General features: G+C 42.4%; 1 protein-coding gene across 11 annotated transcripts in view; it reads left to right on the forward strand.

Moving 5' to 3' along the window:
* Positions 1–21,165, forward strand: part of CELF2 (CUGBP Elav-like family member 2) — a 789,880-nt gene extending 768,715 nt beyond the window's left edge. For 3 of the 11 annotated variants that reach the window (XM_081128238.1, XM_081128231.1, XM_081128234.1), the window contains 5 exons: positions 4,578–4,697; positions 11,598–11,795; positions 16,052–16,195; positions 19,240–19,411; positions 20,739–21,165. In XM_081128238.1, coding sequence (XP_080984364.1) covers positions 4,578–4,697; positions 11,598–11,795; positions 16,052–16,195; positions 19,240–19,367 — 590 coding nt within the window. In that variant the 3' untranslated portion in view covers positions 19,368–19,411; positions 20,739–21,165. Of the gene's footprint in view, positions 1–3,959; positions 4,083–4,577; positions 4,710–11,597; positions 11,796–16,051; positions 16,196–19,239; positions 20,105–20,738 lie in introns of those variants that run through there. The other 8 variants (XM_081128235.1, XM_081128229.1, XM_081128237.1 and 5 more) reach the window with 5 other exon arrangements.
* The last annotated feature ends 378 nt before the right edge of the window (positions 21,166–21,543 follow it).

Here is a 21,543-nt window from a genome sequence, read left to right on the forward strand (position 1 = left end):
GAGAAGAAAGGAAGAAAAATGCAATTATACTCTCTTTTATAATTACATAATTACTTTATCAGTGTTCTTTGGACTTGTTTTGAGGTTTTGTTTTTTGGTGTGTGTGTGTGTGTGTGTGTGTGTGTATACATACTCTAGTTACTGTCTGGAATAGCTTGCTTTCAGTCTGAAAAACTCGCTTTAGTGTTTCCTGTTAAGAAACATCTGCTAGCAACAAATTCTGTTTTTGTTCATTTAGAAATGTCATTATTTCTCCTTTGTTTTTGGAAGATAGTTTTGCTGGATATAAGATTCTTAGTTCATAGATTTTTCTTTTCAGCACTTGGAATATGCCTTCCCACCACCTTCTGGTTCACTGTTTGTGAGAAGGTAGCTGTTAATCCTATTGGGACCCCTTATACATGGAGTCATTTTTTTCTCTTGCTGGTTTCAAGATTTTTATCTTTGGCTTTCAGTATTTTTACTATCACATGTCTGGGTATGGATATCTTTGTGATATTCTATTTGTAGTTTGTCAGCTTTCTTGGATGTATAAATTAATATTTTTCATCAAAATTGGGGAGTTTTTGGTTCTGATCTCTTTGAATATTTTTTCTGCTCTTTTCTCTACTTTTGGTACTCCCATGACATGTATGTTAGTGTGATTAATGGTGTACTACATTTCCCTGAGGCTCAGCCTTCTGCCTGCTCAAATCAACTATTGAGCCCCATAGTGAATTTTTCATTTCTGTAATTTACTTTTCAGTTCCAGAATTTCCATTTTGTTCATTTTTGTAATTTCCATCTCTGTTATTTGATGAAACATTGCCAGCATACATTTCTTTAATTCTTTAAGCATGGTTTCCTTTAGTTCTTTGAGCATATTTATAATAGCTGCTTTGATGTCTTTAAGTACAGTATCTGAGCCCTCTCAAACACAGTCTCTGTCACCTGCATTTTTGTTGTGTCTGGATCATACTTTGTTTCTTTGCACATCTCATAATTTGTTGACAACTGGACATTTTAGGTGATGTATCATAGCAATTCTGGACACTGATCCTCTTCACTCTATTTCCCCTGCCCCCAAACCCAACTACTTCTTTGCTTATTTGCTTAGTGACTTAGCTAGACTAGTGCAACTAAACCTATTCTACTACTGAATGCTTCTGCTGTCACTCCTTAGGGGACACAGTCTGGGCTGTGACACTTGTATTTCCTTTTTTAAATGGAATAACTCTCCCAAATGGCTCCCTGCCTGATCTCCCTGTTAAACGTCTGGTGGGTCTGTGTCTACTGTTATCACATCCAGCTGTTAGCCTCCACTAATTTCTAGTTGTTTGATCTATTGTTTTGACCCTGGAGCATAAAATGCCCTTACAGCCTGATTCAGTTCAAGCCAGGCCTCTGCCTAGGGAAACTCTGCAAGGTCATTCCTTGAAGCCTGCTCTTACCCCAGGAGGACTTTTCTTACCTGTCTCCTTCTCTGGTTCTCTCTGTTAAACTCCCAGCTGGCCTGTCATTCCGCTGGTGTGGAGTATGAGTCTCCTCTTAATTACTCACCACCAAGATTTCTATTATTTTCAACAGCACCTTAGGCTTTTATACCAATATAAATTTGAAATCTTAAAATACACAAATTCCTAGAAAGTTGTAACTTAACAAAACTGATTCAAGAGGAAAATTAAAAGTTGAACAATCCTCTTTATTAGAGAAATGTAATCAATATTTTAAAACCATCCCATCATGAAATATCAAGTCCAGATCATTTTTACTGGCAAATTCTACCAAATATTTAAATTATAAGTGTTCAATCTTATACTGTCTATTCCAGAGAGTGGAAAAATAAGGATATTCTCCCAGTCATTTTATGAAGTTAGCAAAAGCTTGGTAGTACAAGAAGGAAAAATAAAGGCCTATCTTATTCATGCACATAGGTGAAAAAATCCTAAACAAGACATCATCACATAATGAAGCCAGGGTATTATTGCTAATTTTGTTAGGTTTAATGATGGTTTAGAGTTGTAAAAGAAAATGTCCACCGTTTTAAGAGTTGCTTACAAAAAAAGTATGTAGAAGTGAAATGGCAATAAGGTCTTAAGTTTGTTTTTAATACTCTTAGATTTGGGGGTGAGTTGGTTCTCAAATATTCTAGAATCTGAATATGAGTTTATGGGAGTTTGTACTGCTCTTGTTTGTACTTTTGTCTGTATTCAAAAAGTTTTATAATACAAAAGGACTAGAAAACATTGGTTTGAGTCTGTAATTTTCTTTTAAAAAGACAAAGAAAAGATACACACATAATGAGGTGTCAGATGCCAGTGTCGTACAAGGACAGAAATGTGACAAGGTGGGGAATTCAGCTTTTAGACATTTGATCTGGCCTCATCCCAAAGGAATCCCAAGTAAGGTACATTGCATGCAGTGGTGTGGGTCTCGGAAGGCAGAGCAGGGGTACCCCCCCCCCCCGGCCAGGAACACTCCAGGGCAAGGGGTGAAGTTCCTGGCCATGCCAGACGGAAAGGAAGCCTCACTCTCACAGCGATTTCACAGCTAGAAACAGACCAAGGTCGTCTTTTAGCCGTGGTCAGAGTTGAGTTTAGCCTTTGCCTCCATCACCAGGATAAAGATGATCTGTGTGAAAAAGCAGATTGTCAAGTTAAACAAATGAAAGATAGTTGAAATGTTATTTACAGAAGCATTTATCAATTCCAGAATTTCCATTTTGTTCATTTTTGTAATTTCTATCTCTATTATTTGATGAAACATTATCATCATGCCTTTGTTTAATTCTTTTTGTTGTTGTTTTTATTGTTGTTAATCCTCTCCTGAGGTTCTATTTCAGAGACAGTGAAAGGGGGCGGGGGAGGGGGGAGAAAAACATCGATGTGAGAGAGACACACTGACTAGCTGCCTCCCGCACATGCCCAACCAGGGTGGGGAGTGAACCTGCAACCCAGGTACATGTCCTTGACCGGGATTCAAACCCAAGACCCTTCGGTGCGCAGACCAACACTCTGACCACTGAGCCACAATGGCCAAGGCCCTTTCTTTCATACTTTAAGCACAGTTTCCTTTAGTTTTTTGTTTGTTTTTTTAAACACATTTATAATAGCTGTTTTATAATAGCTGTAAAAAGGGTAGGGAATAAAACTACTTTGGAAAAGTTTGGCATTTCTGCAAAATGTTAAACAGATTATTTATCATATGACCCAGCAATTCCAGACCTATGTGTATACTCGAGAGAACTGAAAACATGTCTACACAAAAAGTTGTACACAGTGCTCATAGCAACATTATTCGTAATAGCCCAAAAGTGGAAACCACCAAAATGTCCCGGGCGGTGAAAGGATAAGCGAAATGTATTGTCTCCAATACAATGGACTGTTATTTAGCAATAAAGAGGGAGAAAGCATTGACACAGGCTACAACATGGATGAACCTTGAAAACATTTTGATAAGTGAAAAGATAGTCACAAAAGATTACATATTTTGAGTTTCCATTTATATGAATTGTCCAGAATAAGCAAATCCATAGAGAAAGTAGACCAGTGGTTGCCAGTATCAGAAGGGTATGGGTTTCTTTGGAGGGTAATAAAAATGTTCTACAATTAGATAGTGGTGCTGGTTGTACAGCTCTGTAAATATACTAAAAACCACTGAACTGCATACTTTCAAGCGGTAAATTTTATGGTATGTGAATTTTATCCCAATAAAGCTGTCATTTAAAAAGAGGTGTCGGCGGGGCTGGCCAGGTAGCTCATTTGGTTAGAGCATCATCCCAATATGACAAGGTTGTAGGTTCTATCCCCAGTCAGGGCACATACAAGAATCGACCAATGAATGCATGAATAAGTGGAACAACAAATCGATGTTTCTCTCTCTCCCTCCCCCTCTCCCCCCTCCCTCCCCCTCCCTCTGCCCCTTCCTCTCTCTCTCTCTCTCTCTCTAAAATCAATAAATACATAAATAAAAATAAAAAGAGTTGTGGAGGGGAGAACAGGGGAAGAAGAGTTTGGACCAAAGTGGTTTCATCTCCTGTTCTCTACCCTGTCTATTATCACTGCCACCAGGGTCCTGGAGTCTTCTGTCAAACTCAGGAAGATGTATGATTTTTTTTTCCCTCAAAACCTCTTTGAGAAAATGCCAGCACTGAAGCAGAAACAATAAGAAAACCAAGCACTGCCATCGTACTCCCCCACTCTTAATTTGTTAACCTGGAGGAGGCGGTTGAGAGGACAGGTCTCTAAAAACTGATGGACTAGAAATCAGGACACATGGAGCTAAAGCGGGGTGAATGAGAGTTGGGGTGAATGAGAGATGAGGCGACCCAGGATGGGCCACCTCGTCTCGAATTTCCCCCTCCCAGCAATGAGGGCAGTGTACTGGCAAAGCAGAGCTGTGATCACTGTTACTAATCACCAAATCTAACGGTCAGAAGTGCCGCAAGTACAGTCCCATAGGCCCTTCCCACCCAACACATAAGCACGACTCCCTGGCTCCCCCACCGTGGTGAGGACAGAGCCCTTGCCAGGCCAGTTGGCTTTCACTCATCTTGTGCTTTCTCTCCCCCCTGCCCCATCCTCCTCTTTGCTTTTCAGTGGCTGCTTCAACCCCCAACTCCACTGCTGGTGCGGCCATGAACTCTTTGACCTCTCTCGGGACTCTGCAAGGACTGGCGGGAGCCACAGTTGGACTGAATAATATTAATGCACTTGCAGGTACCATAAACAGTGAGTATTTGCTGCTCTGGTGGACAGCCTTCCCCCAAATTCTCCACAGAAAACGGTCAGCCAGAAATGACCTAAAAAGGATACATAACAGGGAGAACTAATACTAGGGATGGAGGAGCACATGCTTTGATAGGCAGACGCTGTCTAGGTTCATTTTGCCTCAAAAACACCCAACCACTCACCACCCCGTCTTTTCTAATATGCAGTATGTGCATATTCATCCACACATTTCTGGGGTTGGCAGGCATTTGCAGGTTTTGAGGGGTTTGGTTGGGTTTGGGATTTATTCTGTTCTTCTGAGAGGCAGTGTGCTAATAATAGAAAAATTGATGGACCAGAAATCAGGACACATGGGCCCCGCTCCGAATCTGCTAGTAATTACTTGCAGGATCTTAGGCAAATCACTGCCCCGCTCTGAGCTTCCTTTTCCCACTGGACAATTGAAAGTTCTGGATCAGATGATCTTAAAGGTGCCCTCCAGCTCTAAAACCCAAAGGTTCCTGACAGTTATGAGGGGGAAGCAAGGCCTTGGAAGAAGGGAGTCCAGCCGAGCAGAGAGGAGCCACTGCTGAAGGGAACGTGGTGTGGCGTCTTCATTAGGCCCCCGCAGGCCTGGGTCTCTAAGCAGTGCAGCTCCAGAGGCCCTTGTGCTGCCAGCGCAGCTGAGGCCGACTGCTTACAGAACCACTTAGTTGTGAAGCACAGGGACTCACCGACGCACTCGGGTCTGTGCTCCACAGCTGACCCACTCCAGCACTTTAGATCTATGGGGGAGCAGTACCCAGCCAGCAGAGTAGTACATTGCAGGCTCATGCTTGGTGCTGGCTCCTGCACCGGCCCCACAGAGGGGGCACCTCATTTTTCTTTCCCTCAGTTTGGTTCCCCTGGGTGCCCAACAGCAGCCAAGTCCAGCAGGTCCGTGATAGCCCAAAGAGATTCTAATCTGGGGATCCAGTTACCTACCATGCAGCCCAAGCAACCCAACACCCCCCATTTTAAGCATTAAGAAAGGGGTTCTTGGCAAGTTGCCCTGTTTTAAGCCATGATTCAATACATGAACTATTTTTAAAGGGTTATCAGGCAGTACAATTTTGTTAAAAAGGCAAAACAAAAACAAAGCAAAATCCCAGTGATTCTATACTTTAAAAACGCAAAGAGAATACTTTACAATTTATTTAGTAAAAAAAAAAAAAAAAAAAAAAGGAACCTAGGACTCATCCAAATGAAGGCTAACTTTTATAATCCTGATAAGAAAGTAAATCATTCACTTAGAGGTAGGAAATATCAGATGCTCTGGGAAAAACAAACAAAAACTTAAACTGAGACTGTTTTATCTGATCATAGGCCAAAAAAAGAAGAAAAGAAAAACATTTTTCCTTCCAGATATGATGGCTCTTGATTAGCAAATAAGATATGAAGTGGTAACCATGCGACAGCACAAATGTTTTATTCCAGTAAAGCTGCCTCCAGCTCCCCAATTCAGGAGCCCTCATTGCCTTGACTCCTGTTTCTGACCTTGTTCTGCAGACGCTCCAGCCCACTTGTCCCTGCCCTCGGTTGCAGGTGTGTGTGTTTGCACACAGCCCTTCATGCTGCTTCTCTTGCCCCAGGACCTAGTTCCCCTAAAACAAGGACTTTGATTTGATCGCCTGCCTGTCCTTGGTCTGCAAAGTAACAGGCCAGTGGGAGTGGCTGTCCTCCTCAGCACGTGCTCATGACTGCTGTGTGTCGTCCTCCTGTCCGTGCGTCTGCCTCTCCATCCTGTTGTGTGGTACTTCGCTGGGATTTCCCATCATCATCGGGGGCTAGCAAGGGACTTTGTTAGATGGCAGGGAAACCATGACTAGGTCTTGTGTGGGATCTGTGTTACACAAATTTTGCTCTGGCAAGGACAACAGGCTTAAGTTGTTCTGTTTTTTAAATTCTTTGCCATTGGGTTAATATAAGTTTGTATAGTCCATGGGAAATTAAGAATGTTTCTAGCTTCAAACACCCCCTACCAGAGAGGATGAACCAGGAGAAGGTTTAATTAAACCAAAAATCATGCTAAAACAAAAATATGTTCTTTCTGATTTGGTGAATATTACTAGTGCAGGGCTATTGAACAATCCCAACAATGGCTGGGGGGTAATATTTGCTGCGAGTCTCAAATACAAGGAGAAAGCCTTCTGATATAGAGTGTCCTCTTTCAGACCATTCTCCCTCAACAGACAGGATGATGCCACCTGTCCTACCAAATAATTCTCAAAACAGGTAGTCGAGAAAGTTACCTGGACAGAGGCAGCTTCTGAAATAGTTGGCCTCAGCTTCCCTATCGCTGCCGTCTCCCAGCCCCTCAACCCGGGAACCATTACGTAACTGCCATGAGGAGAGCTGTCTGGTTTCCTCAACAGAGCCAACTCTTTTCCATGAACCGAGGAGCCGCGGAAGTAGGTGGATGGGATCTGGTTAATTCCCAGTCTCACCTCAGTGTAAAGTTGACCCTCTTCCCTCCCCCCTGAAGTTTGGTGAGTAGACAAGTAGCTACATTGAACTGAGTTTAACGTCCTTTTCCTTCCTTTACACATTCATTAATGGGAAGGCAAAAGGAAAAAAAAATGGAACAGTAAAGCTAAAAGCAGAAACTGTCCAGATCAGAAGTGAGGAGTGTGGGGGACTCACTAACAGGGCCCTCATTTATGGGTTATTTGAGGGTTCTTCAGCCGTGTTTTGTATATTCGTATCTGAACTAAGATAAAACATTTTTTGCAGATATGTCCACCCAAGGGTATCTGATTTTGTGTGTTTAAATGTATTTTTCCTTTTTTAAATGGCATTAATTCTTCCAAGTGGCTTACCTATATATAGTACTTAAAATTATGATGGTCTGAATATCACCAGCCAAATACCTGGTGAATAGTGTTTGTGGAAATATTTTTTGTAAAGGAGAGAAAAGAGAAGATGCTTTGGGCATATTATTGTGGCTTGCCACCCTTTATTTGCATTTGGAAATGACTATTTTAATCTGTATCTTTAGAGTATACATACATACATAAGCACATACAACCTCATACACACTTGTGACCATATTAACACAGGCACACTTATGAGTGCCACTGATTGTGCATGTTCATACTTATCTCTCCTGGTTTTAGACACTTCATAGTTAAGTTCTCGTTACCAGCTTGCAGCTTAGAAGGATATGCTTCATCTACACCAGGGAAATTTATCTCAGTAAATAGATTTCAGATCTGTGTATGTTAAGATATCCCTCACTTTTGCTCTATTTTTGTTTAGTATAAAACTTAGCGGAGTGGCTTGAAAATAATCGTAGTTTGCTTATGGTGCTCTGCCCCTGATTCTCCATTTCAGTACCACCCTCATAGCAGCCACTCCTTTACTGGTGGGTCCTTCTGTGTCTTTTCCACAGACTTACTCAGTAATCTCACAGTTCCTTGGGCCTCCATCAGGTGAGAACCTTTGGAGAGCAATTAAATTTAAAGTACTTAGTAGTCACTGTGCACACTGCCTTCCCTTGTCGCGGTCTGCCACCCCTGTCATTTTGTCCCAGCCTTCCGTATCCAAATAAATGCCTTTCATGGGAACCTAGACTAAATGGGATGAAATCACCAATCCATTTGGCCTTTTCAAAGAAAAGCCCTATTCTTTTAAGGGGAAAGGCATTTTATTCAACTTAACCTGTTTCTATTGTTTAAGTTTTTAGATGTAATCAGATACCAGCAACTGAACTGACAAGTGTTAACTTTGATATGATTATTTAATACAGAATAACATTAGGTAATTCACAAGAACAGCTCTCAGAGGTTGAAATCCCCCTTTGATGGCCCTTCAAATTCTGCCAGATAATCAGTTACCTGTTCTGCCTCGGCTTTGGCAAATACACCAGAATTTCCAGGGTAGTTTCAGTTATAAATATTTTCAATGCACTTGTACTTGTCAGAATTGTTACCCCTGTTTTTTTACTCAAAAGGATAGTTATACCATGGAGGAAAGCCGTGGGCTGGAAAGGCCCTGACTAGTCCTCTCTTTGGCATCCACACCTTTTACGTGGTGCCTCCTCTGCCATCTCCTCCCCACCTTGGGCAGGCAAGGCCAGCCATGACTATCTTCCACACACATGGAATCAGCTGAAGCAAGCAGAACCCTTCAGAAAGCAGATTTGCCCTGAAGTATAGTCCTAAAATCTAGCCAAGCACTGTGGAGTATAGGCAGGCAGAGTGGAAGGAGGTGGCAGAAATGTCACTGGCTGGAGCTGCAGGCCACACAAAGACTATGGTCCTCAAACATCCATCCAGTGTTTCAGGAGCATGAAGTTCATGCTGCTGCTGTGTTTCAAAAGGAAAAAATAGCAAAAAATGGGGAAGAGCTAGAAGATAATTCATCTACCTGGACAGCAGAAAGGGCATGTCCCAGCGGGGAAGGGAGTCAGGGGCACCAGGGGCACCAGTGACTGTGGCAATTAAATCCCACCTTCTCTAGCCCTCTGGAGAAGCCAGGTCGCAGAGGCTACAAATCACAGGAAGGCACTCTACATGGTCTCACATGGGAGGCCTGAGAGCTCTGAGGCATTTAGCAAACAGGACACCATGGAGATGTAGTGCCTTCAACCATCCCACCGATGCCAGGGGAATTCAGAGACATTCTTTGTAGTGGAGCTTCTGTCTTCAGCCCCTATTTGCCAGGTCACTGTGTTCCACGGAGCTCTGTAGGCCGCGACACACACCTAGAACCTTACGCCTTGAGGCGTAAGTGGAACGAGCGGCAAGTCACTGCTCACTCCTAGAATTTCTTCCCACGCAGGAGCCTGACTTTCCAGAGGGTGAGCCCATGACATGACCATCTATATCCCTAGCATCTATTAGCAGCCTGACAAAAATGAAACCAGCAGCACTTACCAGCTGTGTGCTGCTCTTCCTGAGGTATTTTACAGCCTCCTCTCACCTCTCTCAGAAAAGCAACACTGATGTTTCTTTGCATTCACACAAATACTGGGAGAGGAGGTTGTGAAATAAGACCAAAGAAGAAGAGAGAAATTACTCCTCAGCCCTTTGGCAGCCATAAGAATAACGGATGGAAAAGGAGAGAGCCAGTGAGGTAAATGTGATGAGTTGTTGTCTGAGGGACTGTTTAATGAGCAGGAGAAACTATTTCCAAGCTCTTTAACAGCACTGACTTGGCCTGACCAAAAAAATAGAAGAGATTCCTTCGTAACAAGAAATTTAAAGCAGAGTCGGCAGGACCTCTGCTGGCCAGCACCTTTTCAGCTTTGTTTAGATTCTAGATCTGCTCGATTTCCTTTTTCAGTAGGCTTGTTCCATTCTCGTGTCCTTCAGCCTCTCCATGCCACTCCACCCACCCGTCCTCTGTCTATACTTGGTAACATCACCCAGGGCCCCATTCTGTCTCCTCAAGCCCCCAGGAAAAAATACCAGACCAGAGACACTATGAGATTCCTCTGCTGTTACGCAGTGGTCTGACTCATATCTTGCATGTAGTTCTTTTCATCGAAGAGATGAAATTGTCAAAATAACCAGCACGTATGGAGTAAGAACATTCCCCACCTCTGCTTCCCAAGAGTGGCAACGAAAAACCCTGCTGTGAGCACTGAGGTGATGCTGGCCTCTATTTCTCTGCAAAATCTCTTAAGCACCTGACCTCAGTTGTTCTGTTCTCATTGGACTTCTTACCAACTTTCTTCACAGTCGGTCATCTTTGCTGTTTAATAGCCCTGATCAATAACCCTAATCCCTTTAAGGTTTTCCTTAATGTTTTCAGTAAGTTCTTTCCAGAAACGGACCTTTTAAAAAAAATTTTTTAATCATAAAAGGAACTAGAGGCAATTATGATATCACCTCTTCCACTTCCTGAGTTCGTATGAAAGTTAACACTCTATAAAGTCTTGCTTGTTTTTACTCAGCAGTCAGGGAAAATGTGACATAGTCAGCAACCATAATAGAGCAGAAAACCAGCCAGGATATAAGGATTAAAAATCAGAAAAGTGTGCTGGCCAACATCCAGTTCATATCAGTGATTAGCCAAGACCCAGCCTACACAGTGCCACTTCAGTTGACTGAAAAACGTGACACGCAGCTCTTTCATTGACGGAAACCCCAGTTACACGGGCTAGTACCCGTGTGTGTATGTCTAAGTAGCTGACTGTGTGCTGCTAAAAACAAACGGCCCCATTCCACGTCTTGCCTTTCATACTGAACATGCAACTTCAGTCTCTACAGGTAGTGGAAGGGTCCACACTCTTTCCTGTGCCTTAATTCTTCATCAGCCAGGGCTATTCCTACACTCCCAGTCCTGGCAACACTCCTATTTAGGAAAGCCACTTAATAGAGCGGCCTAGTCACTGGTTTATTGAGCATCAAGCTCATTCTCTGCCATTTCCTCGTCAGACAGCTCACAGGAGAAAAGTTTTATTTTATCCTTTGCTCCTCAACCTCTTGGGGCCTCACAGAGCCCAGTAAATGGATTTAAGTGTACAGATGTCATAGGCCTCTGCCAGTAATATTTTTTCCTGCGTCTAAGTGCTAAGAAGCAGAAGGCTTTTATTTCAAAAAGATAACCCCAGTACTTGCCAGTAGCACCCTGCATGAAATTAAGATGTACTGTCTCACCACAGCACCTCACTGAATGTTGATCACCAGCCTAGGGAACGAGGGTTAGCGTTGTTCAGGGGGCTTTTTCGTTTCCTGTTGTTTGTATTTTTGCCATTACTGTGAGTTACAGCTTCGTAGTTTCATTTTAATTTCATGTTGGTTTTGTTGGTGTGCTAGCTGCATGCACTTGCTGTTGTACTTGTCAAATGATTCTCTAACTTCCTTTGGAAAGCACTAATGAAAAGTGCTGTTTCTCTTCTCTATTGTTGGGTTTTTTGTAAAGTTGCTCAAATGCTCTCAGGTATGGCGGCTCTGAATGGAGGACTTGGCACCACGGGCTTGACGAATGGCACAGCGGGCACCATGGACGCCCTCACCCAGGCCTACTCAGGGATTCAGCAGTACGCAGCGGCGGCACTGCCCACTCTGTACAGCCAGAGCTTGCTGCAGCAGCAGAGCGCGGCAGGCAGCCAGAAGGAAGGTACGTGCCACCCTCGGCCCCGGGCACGGCCTGGCGCGGCCAGCCCCACGGGCAGCATTCGCCTTCGCAGCATATTTTCAAAGACCCTAGACTCATAGAGAAAGCAACCGTTTTATTTCTACTCTTCATGTTTTTTCTTTCAAGAGACCTTACCAGCCTAAGGAATTTGTTTCTTCTTTCCTGTTCAGTCTTACATTGTTTTTATTTTTTGATTTAATTGTTCATCTACCTCTTAACATGGATCTCTCACCTACTGTGTGTTTATATGCAATTGCTTAGTAGTCGTTGCCATCAAAAAACTGCCAGGAACCCCCTCCCAAATCAGCGTTATTTCTCCCCTTACACGAAACTCCTCCTCAGTGGGCAGGATGAGGCAGTCGAGTCCTCAAGCACTGTCCAGCCAGCCCCAGGCTTCTCAGTAGGCACATGCTGTGACTGCGGAGCTTGCCTCTAACTAGGCGGCAGTTTCCAGGTTAATGATGAGTCCACCGTTAGGACTGACTCGGTCTTTAATTGGGGGTCTTCTGGGGAAGCAAGTAAGTGATTGATTGCCTTGTTCTCTGCCAGTAAAGCAAAATGAACATCAGGAAGTTAAAGTTCGAGATAAATTAAAGCTAATTATAAAATAGTTAATGAGCTGGCAGAAATAAGAAGAACTTGTCTCTTTTTCTTTCTTCCTTTTGGTTTCTTCTTCCTTAATTGAAGTTGTCTTTAAAGCAGAGTCGTCAATATTGTATTTATTCTCTTTTTGACGTGTTAAGAATGTGAGATAAGAGGCTAAAATGGGGAAGTGCTGTTGAAGTTTTCATTTCTTTCCCTTCTCCTTTACCCTCACCCCATAATTCCAAACTGTTTTTGTTTAAACACTTGACTTTAAAGAAATTCTATAAAGAAATAGGATAGTTTTACTTTACAAAGTTGTGAATTTTAAAGGGGACACAGCTTTAAAGATAGTCACGTGTAAAAAAAGAAAAGGTTTCTCCTGTTTATAAATAAGAGATTGTTTAAAAGATAGGTGAAATCTAAGTTACTTTTCATTATTTCAACTTTTCCTTTACTCGTAGTTGTGACTGCTGTAGATTTTTAAAAACACGCACAACTGTTCAGACAACTGTTTCCCGAGGCGTGTGGAGATGCTATGTCATAAATACAGTTCCACCAAAAAAGTCCATTTTGAGGCCCCTTTGTCTGGAGACTGACTACAGTGGGACAAGTAAGGGCAGCAGGAGGGTCCTGTAAGATAATGACTTCCTCAGGAGAGACCGTAAAAGCCACTTTCCCCACTTGGGTTGTAGTCGCCTCTCCATTAGCCAGCAGCGCCTTTCAGCAAACTGTAGAGCCTGTGTTGCTGGGAAAATGTCACCCAGAAGACTCAAAATTGAGTGGCTTAAGGATAAAGTCTGGGCCCTGAAACATTTTCCTCAGTTGCTTTACCCCAGTCCACTGCCCTAAATTTAGTCCCTGCCTTGCATTTTCGGGATTGCTTGTGCAGTAACTAACCCTCTGGAATTAATGTAAAATAGTTTGAAATGACAACTGCCAACTGCAGATTATGTGTATTTAGGTAGGCAGGCTACCAGTAGCGTGGTGTAGGGCTTTTTATTTTTTTGATGGTGTTTTTTGGTTATTTTTAGTCATCTCTCACCTTCCCAGTTAACATGAGCTCAAGAAGTGTAAACCATCTTAGTATTAGTTTAACTAAAATATAATGCAAAGGCAAGTTACACTGCGAAAGAAAAAAATCTCATAATGAATTGTATTAAATAGACTTTTAGGTTTGCTACTATATAGTTTTGTCCTTTAGTGAGGAGAGTTGATCAGCTTGATGTTTAGTCGTGTGCCCTGGTGCATGTTATCCCATGGGAACTCAAGCCAGTTTGGCTTTGTACAGAGTGTGGTTTTAAATCTTCTGAAGGGTTACGGCATCCCTATTGATCTAAATCCTGAAGAGTTGAGTACCTTTCCTGCCTAAATATCCTCTGACCTCTTTCACACCTTCCCATGTTTGCAGGAGGCAAGTCACACACAAATACACACACACACATACATACACACACCCCCCAAAGGAAGCTGGTGGTCTGATAGAAACACGCCGGGTGCTTTGTGCTAGATCCAGTGCCCTTGTGAGAACCACAAATATGACACCAGCCAGCTGAGACCAACAGTACAAGACCTCTAACATTAAAATAACGGGTGCTAGGAGAAATCTGAGGAATGCATCATTTGTCAGCTGGCTTTTACTAAGGGAGAGGCGAGGAGGACCTCAAAAAATTTTTGTTTTTTACCATTGGCATCTACAGCAGTAGCTGCCTTCCTTGCACACAAGAGAGGTTTTTCCATGTCGAGTCTTTTTCCCATTTTAGTGTTAACAGTGTTGGTGATGGGAAAAAATGGGGGATCTATACTAGGAGATGGTGGCACTTTTCCTGGGAAAGTGATGACTAAGAGGACAGAACCTCCTTGGGTTTACCTGTCTTTCTTTTTCTTGGTCCCCCATCTGGCAGGGACACATTCAGAATGTAGAGCAGTCTAGAATGTGCAGGCATAGGCAGTAAATTTGCACTTTTCTCCCCAAGCTTCAGGTGAGACAATCTCACAATGCAAATTGGGTGCCATTAATCCTGGTTTGTGAGTTTGGATCTTTTCTTTTAAAGGTACATTAAATCTGGGTAGTACCAGATTTGCCCAATATACATGTTGCAAAGGACGAGCGTGGCATAGTATACTCAGAACACCCATTTCCAGTGTTTTGGTTTTATATCTGTTCACAGTTTGCATTTTTAAGAGGTTTTTTAACCCAGGAAACATTTGGGAAACAAAGCGTGCAACTGTGTGTCCCTTTAAACACAGACTGCCTCCTTTGCACTGGATGGGCCATGTCCATGGAAATGCGAGCGATATAGAAAGGTAAAGTGGTCAGGCTAACACTTAAGTAAGAAGTGCTCTGTCTCTAGCTTCACAAATTTGCCTCCGTAAGTTTTCCTTGCGAAAAGCCCCGTTTGTTAAAACATTTATTTTATGGGGTATTTTTTTGTTTTGTAGAAAGAAACTGGTTTGGCTTTTTTGCAAAGATATTCATCCCTTTTATTTGTACAAAGTTCTTTTCACCCCATTTATATTTTTATTTGACCCATTCCCATGGACTCCCACACCCCCACTGCAGCCCATCCCCTGGGGCTTCCCAGTAGGGCCACCAGTCCTGGTTCCTCTCCTGTGAATGCCAGTGAAGGTTCCATGAACCAGCTGCAGAGCTTGCTTCACCAATTTTATGTTCTGGGCTTGGTGTCTGGAAGGGACACCATGCCCAGAACATAGAACATCCTAGAGGCATCCCACCCTGGGGCTTCTCCAGACCACCCGGGAAAGAATATGCAACGAGCCCCAACACCTTCTAAGCTGGGAAGCATTCTTGCCTGTTAGATATTAGAAGATGATTACCTTCCATCAGGTCATCCAGATTCCCCTCCTTTCTCCTTTTTGCTTCTTTTAACCTTCAGATACCTCTCTAACCAGTATAGCTCAGATCTTCCTCACTCTGCCCTTGTTTCTTGTATCTAGAAAGTGATGGGTAAGAGTGAAGAGCCTGGCTTAGTTTAGTGCTTGACTAGCTGCTGCATCTCACACATTCATTTCCAAGGCCAATTCCCAGCAGTATAATTCCTATCACAGTTGTGAAGCTCAGGCTACCTATTTTTCCCTGCCTTGACTCATTGCCAGTCATTTCTAATAAAGATGATTATTAGACTGTGTGTTAAGAGATTTGGCAAATCAAAACTGGATGGATAATTAGGTAAATGATTGAGAAATCCAAGCAGCATTACTGCTATACCCATTATTCTCAATTGCTGCAATTTGCTTAGAATGCACAGGACACACTCTCCTCTGAGAGACACTACATACCTACAGCCAAACACGGCCACCCAGGCAAAACCCACACCTGTGTTCTCCTCCCCACGACTGCCACCTTTACCTCATAAAGAGACTAAAATATTGCTCACGTGTAGTAAGCAAATGTGACCCACACAAGATTATCAGTGAATTCTTAACCAGTGTTTCTGAGGAAATGATGGAAACCTGAAGGATGTTTGCTTTCCTAAAAGACACACCGGCACATGACATTTGGTCCATTTTTCTGTCCCCTGTCAGTATGAGGAAAGCAGATGCTTAGCCTACCTGTTGTTAAGACATTCCTAAGAGGCGGCTTTGGGAACCAAGCAGCGAAGAATACCTTACTCTGATTTTTGTTTCCTCTTTAGGTCCAGAGGGTGCAAACCTCTTTATTTACCACCTTCCACAGGAATTTGGAGACCAGGACATTCTGCAGATGTTCATGCCTTTTGGAAATGTTATCTCTGCTAAAGTCTTCATTGACAAACAGACCAATCTGAGCAAGTGCTTTGGTATGCGAAAGAAACCAAGCTAGAATATTACAGCCCGTCCCCAAGTGAGGAGTCATGGGAAGGAAGATGTAAATGGCAAATATTCTAGAAGTCAGGATAGGGCCTTCCCTGTGTGATGGTGCTTTCTGGTTCTCTGGATCCATGTAAGCAGACTGGGCAAAGTTGTTTAATCAAACAACAAAAGAGGAAGGGGCTGTAGGAAAAAAAAGGTATCTGAGAAATTAAACCAAATGCCCATACATTAGGTAATGTTGTATACTGTACTATGGACATGTCTTGCTACATATGTCTCCTAATTAGTCATTGTAGAGCAACAGCAGTTTCTTTAAACCTCATAGTTTGAACCACAATCTCTACCATATGGGAATACAGCTAACAACCTGCAATTTAGGCTGTCCTGATACAGGATGGTATTGCAGCCACTTTACCACAAGTTCCTTACCCTGCCAGGTTCAATGTGACTGAGCCACTATGGATGTGAGTGACAGACTGTACTGGGGCCTACTGTTCATCTTGATATACTGCACACAAGTGCACACACCTTCCCAGTAGGGAGTGGTCTGGCCGCCCACCACAACACTGCAGCTCCAGGAGCACAGATTTTGTGGTGACATAAAGCATCACATTGTGCTGGGATTCTGGAGCCAGAAGTTGGTATGATGGGATCTGCAGGGACTGCTTGAGTGGCTGCAAGAGCACGGAGGTGCAGGTATTCTGAGAACATGGGAAACGCAGCTCCTCGGCAGCCGAGCAGTCGTGCCCTCCTTCCTCAAGCAGCTGACTTTGCCTGCCCAGGCAGTTTTTGCCCCAAGAGAGTAAGGCACTAATGTTTTACACCAGGAGGAGAGCGTTCATTACATTATTGCTTGTTTTATTTGTTTCAAACCCTTTTAGTCCCCAGAGTAGTTTAGAGGCCAGAATGTTCAGAGTATATATTACTCACTTGGGAAGCCCTGACCCAGTTTGAGAAATAGCATTTGCTTGAGTCACCCCTCCAATTTACTAATTCATGTTGGTAGCAGGTATTAACAGTAGCATAAAACAAAATAAAGTAGAATACATATGGGCCAGAGGAAATACAAATAAAATTGTATGGTATAAAGAAAAACATCAAAGGTACGGTGGTTCTCAGACAGCCAAAACTAAAACTTATTATCTGGCTGACTGGTAATAGGCAACCAGAATGATTTGGCTTCTAAAACTGTTATCATAACGTCTTTCTAATTTCTGTGCTACTGCCCAGGAAGGTCTGAAGCTTCTGTTGTTAGGGGAATTAGTATGTCAGCCATTTAAGTCACTGTTTTTAATCCAAGTTGGAAAGGCTGTCAGCCTGAACCCATTACACTTTTGCTGCTGCGGCGTGTGTCAACCCCTGTGTAATGGTTCAAGAGACCGCAAAATGGAAGTGAGTCGTTATATAGGGTGTGTTTCAGTATGAGCTTACCTTTGGGAGCTTCCCTGCACAGATTTTGAGCCAGACTTTTAGATTCCTCATTGCCAATGTCCTGGGTTTATCTGGAGATTGGAAAGGGATTGAGCTTCATGGTTTGAGGAAATATTCTCTGCTTTTAAAAGAGTTCATATCAGCCCACAAGCTACTTAACCAATGTGTTTATAATAATGCAAGTTATAGCTATGAGTATCACCAGACAACTATTTAGCATCATGGACGGTGTTTTCCATTTTTATTAAAAGACATAATACCCCATACTGAGGTTTCTCAGTGAGCCAGTTTAATTTCTTGGGGGCCCAGGTTTGCTAGTCATAAGGTGGGACCCCATTCTTTCATTCTAACCTCTTGGCCAGGTTTTGTTACCCATTTCACTCTTGACCCATTTCCATTCTCGAGTCATTTTGCTACTTCTGGATGAAAACCCACAGGGCAAGGAGAAAGTCTGAGCAAAGATCTTAGATTCGAGATCAGGTTTATTGGGAATTAGATTTCAAAAAATGTATATCACCATTTCTGCAATACAGCCTGCCTATGAGAGACCTTCTACCATATGCTCATGTTTGTCAGCTGAGAACTCTTAGTATAAGAGCTTCCTTTCACTACCAAAAGTAAGTAGGGACTGTACAAGCTCCATGCTTTTGCATCAGCATTAACTAAAGAAAGTTGTGCGGCACCGCCACCCCCTGCCTAGTCCCACCCCCTGGTGTTAGGATAAATTGTATGATCAGAATTCTGTTTCTTGATCTTTGCAGAGCATCAGCTCTTTCCAAAAGCATGCCCTCCCTATCTTTTTTGGCGGTGAATGTTGGAACAAAGGATACTGGGAACTCTATTAAGATGGCTGTTAAGCCCTGTGCTGTAGACTGTTTATTCCTCAAGACTCTTGGGGATACAAGGATAGCAGTTTCCATTCTGTTGAATTCAGTGGAGCTTTGAAAATGGAAGTTGAATGAGGAGGAAGGGGCAGCATTTCCCCTGGGTCCCCAGGTGCTTCTCAGTAATAACTAAAATGTTAAAAATCAAGTATAAATTATTCTAGAGTTAATTCACTGAACCCATCCTATAGCCAAACAAGTGTAGGCTCTGACATAGATGAACTAGAAGGAAAGATGGTCGGGGGCTGTGGCTGCACACCCTGTTAGCAGCCAGCCTTCCCTTAATTATCCCTGCCTTTTAGGCTCAGCCTGGTTGGGCCCTTCCCACCCTGCATATTTATACCACCACCTATCTAGCAACACCTACTCATGTACCTGGGGTTCTTGCGGAAGGATTCTAAGGGACTTTAAACACAAGTGAATTGGACTGAAATCAAAGCAGAGAGACTAAATTTACTCAAACAACTGAGTTGGAGATTTTAGCTTTCTGCAGAGGGGTTTTCTCATCAAACCCAATTACCCATCCAGCTAGCTTTTTCACTGCTTCTCAGTAGCCATTTCCAATGTTGTCCCTAAAACATGCCCTGTTTGCCACGGCATGGGCACATGTAACTCACCATTTGCAGTTTACACTGCCCAGGGGGCCCTGGCCCCCCTTCTCTACTCTACCGCCTCTCCATCTTGATTCCCACCTTCCTTCCCCTTCTATTTTCCAGGTTTTGTTAGCTACGACAATCCAGTGTCTGCGCAAGCTGCTATCCAGGCTATGAATGGCTTTCAGATTGGCATGAAACGCTTGAAGGTCCAGCTGAAGCGCTCCAAAAACGACAGCAAACCTTACTGATCCTAACCCCTGAGGCTCCCTGCTCTTATTTTAGCTTTCTTAGGGTAAGTCCCACGAGCCAGCCTGTTCTCAACAGGAAAAGCAGAGGAGGACCACATTGCCAACTTTTACCAAGAGACAGTTATTTTTACAATAAGGCCTCCATTTCCCCCTCCCACCCCCACCCAGTTCGCCATATTTAAAACTTGGGCTACCTTGTTTCTATGAGTAAACTCCTCCAGTTGTGCCACTGTATTCTCCTTTGTTTTGCAATTTGAATCTCCTTTTACCTTTGTTTTTTTAAAGGAAAACATACACAAATAAATGACATCTTGAGAATTTAAAAGGCAAACAAAGGCTAATGTGCAATTCTAACTCAGAGACCCCCTGGTGCCCTGAGAGCACTGCCTGGAGAATTCACCCCCTCCTGTCCTGTTTACCCCTAGGAGGGCACCAGCTGTTTAGAGGTCAAAGTGGTGGCCTAGAGCAAGAGAAAAGCCAGGAGAAGCACTTAAAACAATACAAACGTCTTTCCACTACATTCGGTTTGTTTTAATAAGTAGGATTTTATTTTAGGGTTCAAAGAAACATTTATTGGTCAGGTTATTACACTGGTTGTCTATTTTGTTATTGTTTTATTTTAGTTCTTAGAAAGGATTAATGTAAAAAGATTTAGAGATCTGTTTCTTAAAGCTACAGGGTTTAAAAATAAAATAACAATGAATGAAAATACTTGATGTTTCTTGAAAGATAAATTTAATAATAAATAATACATAAATAATACATAAATAAAAAAGAAAGCCACAGGCCTGTAAATTTTATTTGTAAAAAAAGCATTTCTATTTTTGTACAAAATTTTTACTGCCTCAGAAATAATGGAAGTTATTTATTGCCTATTGTTAACTTATTGGGTACCTAAAGAGCAGTTCTCTGTGCTAGCTAGATCCTTTTGAAGTAGTCTCTAAAGGAATCGTTCTAGGAATGGGCTTTTTTTCACCGTTGAACCCTAGGCCTAAAGTTCATGCTTTACCCTCTTGTTGTTTGTATCTGTCTGATTATTTTGTCCGTAACTTCCATTATCTAGTTTACAGTTCAGCTGTCTGACTTTCCCCTTATGTTACATTCGTTGAAACTGGATCCTCCCCCTGTCCCTTGCCAGCCCCTCACCCCAAAACACCTGGAATCCATTCCCTCTCCCTCTCCGGATGGATTCTCTTGGGGTTCCATTGTGCTGTGATAAAGACTGTAAGAAATGCAAATTACGTGGATGGCTCGTAGACTCCCTAATGACCTAAGATTTGCATTAGTTTTTCTCCTGCACCCTTAAGAGTGATTTTGTTGCTGCTGCGTAGATTCTGTGTAACTTTTTCCTCTCCCTTGTTTTCTCCCTAGACATCTTCATGCCCGTTAGTTCACCGTTTGCCTAGCATGTCCCTGTGGCGTCTCAAAAAAAAGTTTCATCGTCCCGTCATTGTTTCTGATGTCTTTCTGACCTCACATCATATTTGGTTCTCCTACTGACCTTTGATCTAGTTTGACCTTTGAAATTTGCATGTGACCTCATCTAGCTATGAATTCTGGGAAGTCAATGTGAAAAACATTGCTGCATTCATGCAAGACTGAAATTTATTATTAGAAAAATAATTATAGAAAAAAAAAAACTGTGGCAAAAATGTTTTGTTTTTTTTTTTCTTTTCTTTTCATAAAACAGACTTGAAAGTATTATACAGGGATTGGCATTCTTCCCGGTCACTGGTAACAATAGCAATATGTGTCCAGGGACACAGAATGTTGGTTTCTAACAGACTACTTCCAAAAACAGTTTGAGAAAAAAACTGTCTGATTTTAAGTCTCTAGAGGTCTGTAATAGTTTTTACATTTTTCAGGCAGTGTAAAGTTTTTTGATAAGGCCATTTTAGGTGGCTCACTTTCTCATTAAGATATATATATAGAACCACTTTTTGTAGATTAGTATAAGAAAAATATTTACCCTGTTTTGGGGCAAATGCTACCTATTTGTGTCACCTTTTGCTGAACTGACTCACAGTTAGACAATCCATGGTTTAATGCACATGAAATTACCTATATTTTATACTGTTTCAATGTACAGGAGAAAGGTTACTGTAAACTGTGTTGCGTTGGTGCTTCTGTGAATTAAGTTGTGGTTTCATCATGAGTCTTATGGTCTTAATGTTCT

Source organism: Miniopterus schreibersii (genome assembly GCF_964146895.1).
Source record: "Miniopterus schreibersii genome assembly, chromosome: 1".
NCBI lineage: Eukaryota > Metazoa > Chordata > Mammalia > Chiroptera > Miniopteridae > Miniopterus > Miniopterus schreibersii.